The sequence below is a fragment of the Salmo salar genome, chromosome ssa23, assembly GCF_905237065.1.
Source record: "Salmo salar chromosome ssa23, Ssal_v3.1, whole genome shotgun sequence".
NCBI lineage: Eukaryota > Metazoa > Chordata > Actinopteri > Salmoniformes > Salmonidae > Salmo > Salmo salar.
In genome coordinates, this window is record NC_059464.1 from 30,327,565 (window position 1) to 30,338,500 (window position 10,936).

Consider the following 10,936-nt stretch of genomic DNA (forward strand, 5'->3'; position numbering starts at 1 on the left):
ATGCCGGAGGCTATCGACAATGGTGCATGCAATTGATCCCTTCATGTCCATGTGTTATAGTGAATATTTGAATCAAAACTATATTGAATATAATATGTGATACAATACCTAACATTCAATATGGCCACGGGGTGAACAGGGGGGTGCAGGCCCGTTATCTACGTGTGTGTGTGTGTGTGTGTGTGTGTGTGTGTGTGTGTGTGTGTGTGTGTGTGTGTGTGTGTGTGTGTGTGTGTGTGTGTGTGTGTGTGTGTGTGTGTGTGGCACCATGCTTAAAGTGAGCTTCTCCTCTCTACTGTCAAAACGGATTTGGTTTAATTCGTTTTCTGAAGTTGCACTATGAGACAGAAACTGAATTTAAAGAAGATCATATAAAAGGTATACTCTAAGGGCTATCATTAACACGACACCAACAAAAGGAGCGCAAGAGACTTCATAAAAGTCTGACTACCATGTTTGCGTTCTCTTCAAAGGCTTTGGGTGAGCTGAAGGGGAAAGTGGAAGAGGGGAGTCAGCCCTCCCACCCTTTATCCCTAATAATCAACTGTCAAAAACACCCCACCGAGTAATTTAACCATTTGCACACAGATCTGGTAAATAAAAGAGGCTTTTTACGCCCCCCTCTACCTCGGAACATGTGCTCGGCCAACTTCGAAATGGAATAATCGGTCTGTTTTCTGCACTGAGACGAGTCCTGTCCCGCTACCTCCTTTGTATCTGTCCGGAGACAACACAGACGACATGAAAGCGAACAACCGCGCGCCTTTTGAGAAGATCGCTTTTCAGAGGCAAATGTGTGTGTGTTGTCTCCGAGAGGACCCCTCGCTGGGAGCGCATTGAGCATGGGTCTTCAGTGACAACATCAACAAACGGGCAAAACGCCGGAATTATCGTGGATTAGGATCCTTATGAAAAATGCTGCTACAAATTAGCAACGAAACCCCAAGAGATCGTGGGTATCCATGTAGAACGTTCACATTCAATTACAGGCCTCCAAAACTCCGATGTTCCCATTCATTTAGCCCATTGTTACTTGCCAAAAAAGAGTCCATTATAAACGCACTGAGAGCCACAAAAGAGGAATGAATACATGCCCACTCTTCCAGAATATATCTCACAGCAAAATGTGGGAGTTCAGACATCACAAATCTGGATTTGAACGCTTGTTGGCTGTAGTGGTACATAGGCTAATAAATGGGCTAATTTTTGAACATGTAAAATTGATAATTGAGTAGTAATACATACTCCTATCGTTGCACGCAAGATTTAACTGAGATTTAAACCTATGGCACTATTGCGTAAATGACTATGAACGCTTATAATCGTTTCAGAAAGCGGCTTGTAGTAGGACTATCAAAGACCTGCGTATAGCGTTCAAACTGGGCCTACACATACAGACTGAAGTGTGACCTCGGAGCTAGATAAATAAAAACGTAAGCATATTTTCTATTTCCTTGTGGGATTTTAGGCTTTGAAGTCTTAATGGATATTCATATTTTTGAGTAGACCTATGTGTGCAGGCATATGGCCAATAAAACGTTCCAATAAACAAGTTAACAAAGTATTTTTAAATTCACAAACATTTATTATTATTTTCATTACAACAAAAAATGACCTATGAACATTAAGTGTCTGTCTGTACACATAACATACGTTTCACTGATTGATTTCAATGAAATAGACAGGAACGAAAGCACAACAGTTTAACAGGATGAGAGGTAATGCGCTTTACACCAAAACCACATATCTGTCCACTGACAACATGAAACACTATCCATACAAATTCACCACAACACCGGTGTTAAGAGAACGAGGGGTAGTGGGAAAGGTTCCATTTGTTTAAATAACCCCCCTTGTCTCAATGTGCTTTCTAACAATTAAAACCTGAGTTTGCGTCTCGGTAGCCTATTAACAGTGCTTTATTTCACAACGCACACAATATATATAAAACAATATAAACCATAATAAAAATCTCAATTATAGTTAAGAAACAATTAAATCTTCCCTACAGTGAGATTACATGAAATTTAACTTGCGTTAAAATAGCTGGATCTTTGCTCACGATAGGTGAGGGCCAAGGCCAATGTCGGCCAACGAATACACTCAACATTGTCTTAGAATTTGTTTTCTCACTTCATCACGAATCTTCCATTTAGTGTATCCTATACATATTTACAAACCATAAATATAGCCACCTTTTCACTTTCCTCTCTCCGATCAGATCTAAGAAACATAAGGGGAAGAGCAACACTCTTATTTCTCAAAGAATGTTTATCCTACCTTCACATAAGACGAATAGAACCATAATGGATTAATAGGATTTCTGCAAGTTTTGCTTTTGCTGCCAGTTTAGAAATGACACATGTTTAGATTTGTAGTTTTGCTGGAGAATGTCTGTGAGCCAGGCTGAAGCATGGTTTCCTGCGAGAGGTTCAAGTGGTTCGAAGCTGAGGCGAGTGCAGGGTTCAACATGGCCAGGATCTGAGCCTGACTGTGGCTGCCCGACTGTGCGCTGTACGGGGAGGCTACGGAGTTAGCTGCACCGATTATATTGTCTATAGAGAAAGAGGGCCGAGTCGGAGTGTTAGTGTCCGTCTTGAGAGGCGCCAGGCCGGGCAAGGTAGGGCTTAGTTGAGGGTAGAATGGCTTTCGTAAATCAGCCCCTAATAGAGAGGGCAGGGGATGTGGCGTGGGGAATATTGAGGCTGGCGAGGGGAATCCACAAGATGTATTCTGGAAAGGGAAAGCGCCTGCTGGGAGGTGCGGATGATAGGGGTTATGTGCATGGAAGTTCTGCAGCTGGAGTCCGTAGTTGTACCCATAAGGGCCGTATCCAAACCCGGGCAGGAACCCCCCGGCGTCCCTGAGGATTTCGTTGGCTTGGTGCCTCTTGAAGCGCTTCCTCCTGCGTAAAAAACTCCCGTTGTCGAACATGTCTGCGGACTCCGGGTCGAGGGTCCAGTAGTTGCCTTTTCCGGGGTTGCCAGGCTCACGTGGGATTTTGACAAAGCAGTCATTGAGAGAAAGATTGTGACGAATGGAGTTTTGCCAAGCGGGGAATTTCTCCCGATAATACGGGAACCTGTTGCTAATAAACTCACAGATCTCGCTGAGAGTGAGGCGTTTCTTGGGACTCTGGAGGATAGACATGGTTATCAGGGCTATGTAGGAGTACGGGGGCTTGACTAGAGCGTTCTTACCAGGCTTATCATCTATCATGGCCCCTGACTCTATACCAACTCCAACCTGGTCAGCCGGACACTCGGAGCTGCTGAGACCGGGGGAGGAACCCCTCTCCCCCGCGTTCTGAGACAAATTATCGTCCGAGTCATTGTCCAGGAAATCGTGATGAAGGTATTTCCCATCCTTGCCAACGGAGATGTCTCCCCCAACCACATCTATGTCTACATCATCAGACAAAGCAGAGTTGTCGGACATATCCGTACCTAGAGTCATCCTTGGAGAGACTGGTTCTCTTCCTTCCTCTCGTTCCGAACCGAGTCTTTTCAGCTCCCAAGCTGGGTGTACTCAGTCCGTGCGTAAAGCACTCAACCGCTCTTCCGAGGACCAAAGCGAACTCCTGTTTACTTCTCCAAGCTGCATAGAAACATTATTGGAATCTAGATGAGCGCAAGACTAGGCTTGGATCCAGGTGTAACGCCACTCCAACCAGTTGGTATGGAGGCTGTGGTGTCTTTCACCGAGGATGAAACTCTTCTGAATTCAAGCGCAGGAAAACAAAACTGGAATGGAAAATTCAGTCAAGCTATTTACTTGAAGACCACTACAAGCATGTATACAATAATAATGTTTCTTCGTTGCACTCATTTGTGTTTTAGGTCGTTAGTTTACTGTTGCATATCTGTATGAATATCTTTACGCACAGGCACGAAGCAAGTATCCTGCGTCAGCTTCATACTATTCCCATTCATAGCTCTCAAAAGCTATTTATTCAGCCGTCCAAATCACGTGGTCACGGTGTCACTGTTACCAGGAATTGAAGGAACGGGAAAGGGAAGGGAAGACGGACACGGGAGGATGGGTGAGTGCACTACTTTACACCTTCTCTTGGGTTAACGATACTCCAATACACACACATCTTCTAAATATGGAATATCATCAAAAGTATTGGTTTTATGTTGTTGGAATGCATTGTAGCTATATCAAAAGACAAACAGGATGGACGTGTATTTGTTTGTTAGTCAGTGGATTAATTCAGTTGTCACTTGAATCTGATTTACAACATGATTCAAATTATGGCCTACTCAATTTCAAAATGAGTTATAAAATATCCAAAATATTTCGTTGTCCAATTTGCAATTATGCACGCTCTCATACCCTTCTAAACAAAACAAAAATATTGCTTTAGATGCAATACAAATATCCAAGATGGCTTTAAATCGATTTAAAAGTGCTCCAATAATTTCTTATTATCGTTGCAGTTAATTAAATAAGTGGTTATTTTGTTTTCTATGACGTTATGCGTTTGGGTCTAATATTATCACATATAATTGGCCTACCATTTTTACTTTGATTACCACATATGCTATTAACCATTGATAACACACAGTCATTGATAATACATAGTCATTGATAATACACAGTCAATGTAATACAATTGAAAAACTGTATTATTAACTGTACATTTTACAATATTGAAACCCTAATTCAGTCAAATCACGACATATGTTTTAAACAGTATACTTGTGTTTTTAAACTGTATAAATGTGTTATTATTATAATGTATTATTTGTATTAGCCTATTATTATTAATCATATTATTATTACTATTATTATTGAGTCCATTGGGTTTAAACAAACGTATGACTTCTTACTTCTGTCCTCTCAGAGTTAAGGAGAATAGAAGCCAACATGAAAATGTTATCGAAAGTGAGATTTACAAAGTTTCACTTATAATATATATATATATATAGAGAGAGAATATATATATATATATATTCTGATTATTCATTTGAAACATGGAGCTGATACAGTAATTGACAGCCGAAACTGACAGGTAAATAATATATAAGTCCACAGTGCAAGTTTTACAATTGAAAGCAATGTTTTTCAGAATTGAGACTATGGGATAATTTTTTTCCATGGAAAGAGTCCTTCGTGAATGATAAAATAATATAATTAGCCTACTACTGTGTAATATTAATGATAGGCCTAATTATACGACAAACAATAACAAGGTTTAATAATAATATGCCCTTTCATTATTTATTTTCAGAGGAGAAAGGCAGCACAAACTATGGAATTCCATGAACATGTCTTCCATTAATTCTCCGATCACTTCTCACGGGTTTTATGTTTAACTTGTCAAAAGTCATAACATTATCCATCTACATTTTCTACATCATTCACATATAGACAAACACATATGCGCCTGCAACCTGCTCTAATTCGTCTTCGTCAGAGTGCGCTATGTATGCTATGGACAGGACAGATGATGGGTCAGTGTGTTTCATGACAGCAGGGGAGCAGCGCTCGCATTCCAGTTCATTATGTTGCAGAAACATGGCGTTATTGTAATACACATCAGCACCTCATCCGTCTCTGTACAGGACCATCAGCTAACAGGACCCTTCATGTTAACACAGGCTTCTCCTGCCCAAAACACCACAGCAACTTTATTGGCAACGTTTGTGTGGGTTAAAATTGCTTTCTTTTGTTTATATAATATTCAAATCGATATTTCAACGAACCTTTCAGGATTTTCCCTTTACATGCCCAAATATCATGAAAAAAAAGGGGAAATACATTTTAGGCGATCCCCACCTGCAAAAGCAAAGTTATCGCCCAGCAATGATACACTACATTTAATTTACCTAAATTCGAATAAAAAATATCGTCAATTCATGCCAACTCAATTGGATACATTTTACATCTGATGCATGACTCTCAAGTTCAGTTGTTACGGAGGTGGAGAGCGGTTGAAGGTATAGCCTAGCCTAACCGTGCGGAAGTGAAAGTGTCCGGAGTCGACCATGAGGTCCTCTCAATTGTAATTTATCTAAACACACTCACTCAGTCAGCCAGTCCGTCACAGACCCCTTTCCCAATCCCAATCCTTCCCAGCCCAGGGCAGGTCGAGAGGTTGCATTGCTCACATCGCTGAGTTCAGGAACCAGACAGCTGCATGGGAGAAAGGCCAAATCTCAATTCATAATTGTTCTCTCAAGAAGCTATCTCGCCATCTTAGACTTGAGTTGATTTGGTGAGAAATAACATTATGTAGCCTTTGCCTATGATTCAGGGTTTGGGAGTAACTGATTACATGTAATCTGGTTACAAAAAACTGTAACTGTAATCAGTAACGTTAACAGCAAAAATATTGTAATCAGATAACAGATAGCCTACTTTAAAAAAAAACTAGATGATTACCTCTTGGATTACTTTTTTAAAAAACTAGATGATTACCTCTTGGATTACTTTTTAAAAAACTAGATGATTACCTCTTGGATTACTTTTTAAAAAACTAGATGATTACCTCTTGGATTACTTTTTAAAAAACTAGATGATTACCTCTTGGATTACTTTTTAAAAAACTAGATGATTACCTCTTGGATTACTTAAAAAAAAACTAGATGATTACTTAAAAAAAAATTGAAAGGATGTTTGAGGGAAAAAAATACATAATGACACCTTTCTGTTTTTGTCAATGACATTCAATTCAGCACTGAAAAAAGGTACACGTTTAAGTTTGTTCCAGCTGAGCAAGTCTGACAACAAGGCAGAGACCCCTATGATGATACAGAAAATGCGTTTGATGGATCCTTTTGGTCTTCTTCTAAAACTTCTAAAAGTAATCAGATTACATGAATGACTTTTGGTAATCCAAAATTACATTACTGATTACAATTTTGGACAGGTAACTAGTAACTGTAACGGCTTACATTTAGAAAGTAACCTACCCAACCCTGCCATTGATTATAGATGCACAATTACAATTGATCATCTTCCAAACCTAGACTTAGATTTGGCAATCTCATGCGTCTGCATTTCCTCCAGACCCAAAAACAAAAACACTGACAAGAACGAATGATTTAGGAGGCATGTAATAAGCCTTGGTCTATTTCAAAATCACACGAAGAAACAAACGAGTCTGTAATAGCCTATAGCATTTGCAGGATATAAACAAAACGTGTTTGTCTGGATTGCTTGGGACCACCATGGACTGCCAACTTCAAAATAGTGGTTTGTGCAGCCTTTATAGTGGTGGACATTGTAGCCTAAAAGTTTTTTGTTATTGCCTCAAAATATTACATTTTCCTCAAGGGATGAGAACATATTTTACTTCCATCCACATTGGACTTTGGACCGGAAACATAACAAACTCAACAACATCACATTACCATACGTTATTTTTCCTTTTTAGGCTGCTCTGGTTTTCAGTTTGTGACTTATTTGTATTGCATGACACCTAGTGGACAAACTGTAGAATCCGGCACCAATTCCAATCCACAAAGCACTCCAGACAAACGTTTGATAGAGACCGCCAGGTGTCGCTCCAACGACGGGTAAATTATAATCTATTAGGCTACAGACCAACGATGTACAGACTCGCCAGAGGTACAGTTCGACAGTTAGAATAGCAAAGGTGCAGGGATTCAATTACAGATACATTTATGTATGTTATGTCCTTGCCGAGTTGTGCATAGATAGGCCCAAGAAGTCAAATATGCCTATTAGCTAGGCTATCTACCATTGGCCTACACGTAAGCGAATATATATCGTGCTCATTTTCGGGCAGAGCATGTAAAATACATCATATTGTAAAAAATCGAATTAAATCAAATTGTATTCGTCATGTACACAGTTTACAACAGGTATAAAGGTGCAGCGAAATGCTTGTGTGCCAGCTCCCTCAACAATGCAGATGGGGAGGGGGACAATTGTAGCAGTGCCAGCAGGCTATTTGTGGTCAATAGATTTGGCTACATTATACAATCTACATAAGCTGACAATAACAGCAACACTATATTCAACACTATATTATTTAGGCGTTAATATGTCTAGACCAAGAAGTCCGTTCGGCCTACGATCTTCTTGGTCAAGTCTGAAACGTGTGCGTAAACATTGATAAATGATAGAACTACAAACATTTATGCTGTGACATTACTTCCAATAACTCTTACTATAACAACCCATACAAATGATCTTACAAGTCATGCAAATACAATACTGCCTATATTCCCTAGAAGTTTGTAATAAAACAAAAGGTTAAATTATGAGACAGTTGGGTAGGCCTAATTCAACACGATACACTCGGCCCACGATTCCTGATTTGGTCATTTTTATTTACACGCGGGAAACGAATTATATCAACACCATTAACGAAGTTATAAAGTAAGTATGTAGCCTATATTTCAGAATGAATGTGGAAATTCCCTTGCAGGCCTATATCTGAAATATTAATAGAACATATTTTGTTTGGGTAATTTAAATGTACAGGCTATTGGGTACACAGGAAAAACAAATACGGTTTATGGGAATTGGATTTAAATTATTATAATGAGCAATCAAATATTAATTTAAAGTAGGCATAATTTAAATCAGAGGGGTACGTGCAGATCATAGGCATATTCAGTTCAACAGATGCAAGGAACAAGACCACGCTTATCAAAAAATGTATTTATTACACGAACCAAAAACGGTAAATAGCAATGTAGGCCTATTCAACATAATTCACAAACAAATAAACTATTTACTTTTCACAAAATAGAACAGTATATGTGGCTAATGATATTGTTTAAGAAGTCTTCTTTTTGACAGGTGACAATGACTGGAATTGTCCTCGGACAAAAAAGTATACGCAGATACACATTAATATTAATTTCATAAAACACATAAGGTAAACGAACCAAAATCACTGAGAAATGAGCACAACTATAATGGAATGTATTTTGGCATTTCAAACAAAGAAGAGGCGTCACACCTATTCAAATGGAATGTATTTTGAGGCTCTATTGTTGTTTGTCTCTATAGAAATCAGGTCCTCACATATACCGATCTAGTCCTGACGCAAAGTTGGCTTGCCTCATGTAAGAGTTGTTGTAAGAGTTCATTGGGCTGGAGAGACCCAATAGTTGCTCAGTGTGTTCGGCGCAAGATCCGGAGCGCACGGCCGGTAGAGACATCCGGTTCCCGGTGCAGTACACCTGAGAAGTACCTGGAGAGAAACTGGATTGCGTCATGGAAGGCAGGTGGGGAGGGGATGCTGAGGAAGAGTATGGGTAACCGGGTGCCAGGTTTGATGACAGTCCCCCACCGCCTCTGCCCAGTGAATTCCCTGAGGGATTGACAGTCTGCGTCTGGAAGCAGTTGGAGGGGTCAGTGCCAGTGAGGGAGCAGCTAGCTGACATGGTGTCCAGGTCTCCACCGCCTAACCCCAGCGGGTTGAGCTCTCCTCCCTGCATCACTGACTGCTGGCTGATGATGTTGTCGATGCTGAACATTCTTGGCTGTCCTTGACTGACCCCGGCAGAGGTCTGATAATGATGCAGCATCCCCGGGTGGGGGGAACCTGCCAGCTGTGATCCGTAACCCGATCCTATTCCTGGGTACAGGGTGTTGGGGTATGCCGGTCTGCCCATGGAGGTCGAGGTGAACGCGCTAGAACTCTGCAAGTAACCAGGATAAGTGCTTACGTCAGTGCGCTTGAATCTTTTCCTCCTCCGCAGAAAACTCCCGTTGTCGAACATGTCTTCAGCGGCTGGGTCCAAAGTCCAATAGTTTCCCTTACCAGGCCTTCCAGGTTCCCGGGGAATCTTGACAAAGCAGTCGTTGAGGGTGAGGTTGTGGCGGATGGAGTTTTGCCACTTCTTTGAGTTCTCTCGATAAAAGGGAAAACGTTCCATGATGAATTTATAAATACCACCAAGTGTGAGTTTTCTCTCGGGGGAGTTGGCGATGGCCATGGCTATGAGAGCGATGTAACTGTAGGGTGGTTTCCCTCTCTGAACGGGCCTCTTCCTCCGTCGACTCCCCGTGGGCATGAGCTCCTCGGTTTGACCCAGAGCAGCGCCCTCCTCTCGGTCCGTGTTCGGACTAGGTCCCCGGGGCTCAGACTTGATCAGAACCCCGTCCTTCGTCCGGGCCTGCAGCATCAGTGGTGGTGGCGGTAACGGGGAGTCCAGACTCACGTTAGGCGACAAGACCAGCGGGCTGGCCGCCTCGGCTGGCGACTGCTGGGACTCAGCCGTCATGTTACACATGCCCGAAAAGTAAGAGAAATTTGCAAGATTCATAAAAAAATTATGTTTGATGTATGCTTGAAAGGAAAAAAATTAATATTCAAATTGCACCTGAAAAAATGCAGGCACCATAAAGTGAGAGGGATGTCTGCTATTGTTTTGCACAGAGACGGTGCGTGCGTTTTGGGTCCCTCCCTATGTTAATTTGAGTCCCTGTCCACCTCGCCGTCAGTGAGCATTCTCTCTTGCCAGGTGAGTGGCGTGGACAGTTTTATAAACCAGGGTCGAGTGACGACACTGGCGATGGAAAAGGGGGGGTACTGCCCCCTGACAGATCATGATTTTCAGATACCGGTATATCTACTTTTCTAAATTATATGTGGTAAGGAAGTTGCACTGTAACTCCAGGGTAAATAACGTAATGATACTTGACCATTTAATTCCCAGAGTAGGATGAAGTTTGCCTCTTTTTTATAGATATGCCCAAATCCTAGTTTTTTTTCTTGTGACCCATGTCAGTTACATTAAAACAGCTAAAACACTTTTTGTTAATGACATATTCTGAAGTTGGAATGCACAGGGAGCTCTCCCTCCCTCTCTGTCCTCTCCATGTGTCTGAGGCTCTGTGGGTTTGCTCTGGACTGCAGTGTATATCTAGGCCAGAAACAACATGGACAGAGCTGCTCTATGGGATTCCAAACCCAACGCTCAATCCACCAATTGAAAAATAATAA

General features: G+C 41.3%; 2 protein-coding genes across 2 annotated transcripts; both read right to left on the minus strand.

The window, feature by feature from the left end:
* Positions 1-1,562: 1,562 nt before the first annotated feature.
* LOC106584377 (forkhead box protein D2) lies at positions 1,563-3,932 on the minus strand. Its single transcript, XM_014169613.2, has one exon. The coding sequence runs from the start codon at positions 3,454-3,456 to the stop codon at positions 2,350-2,352; it is 1,107 nt and encodes a 368-aa protein (XP_014025088.1). The 5' UTR covers positions 3,457-3,932; the 3' UTR covers positions 1,563-2,349.
* Positions 3,933-8,624: 4,692 nt separating this feature from the next.
* LOC106584257 (forkhead box protein E4) lies at positions 8,625-10,256 on the minus strand. The gene has a single exon (XM_014169307.2). The coding sequence runs from the start codon at positions 10,254-10,256 to the stop codon at positions 9,006-9,008; it is 1,251 nt and encodes a 416-aa protein (XP_014024782.1). The 3' UTR covers positions 8,625-9,005.
* Positions 10,257-10,936: the final 680 nt, after the last annotated feature.

Coding starts and splice junctions, on each gene's coding strand:
- LOC106584257 (XM_014169307.2), bottom strand. CDS start 10,256: ATGAATCTTGCAAATTTCTCTTACTTTTCGGGCATGTGTAACATGACG.
- LOC106584377 (XM_014169613.2), bottom strand. CDS start 3,456: ATGACTCTAGGTACGGATATGTCCGACAACTCTGCTTTGTCTGATGAT.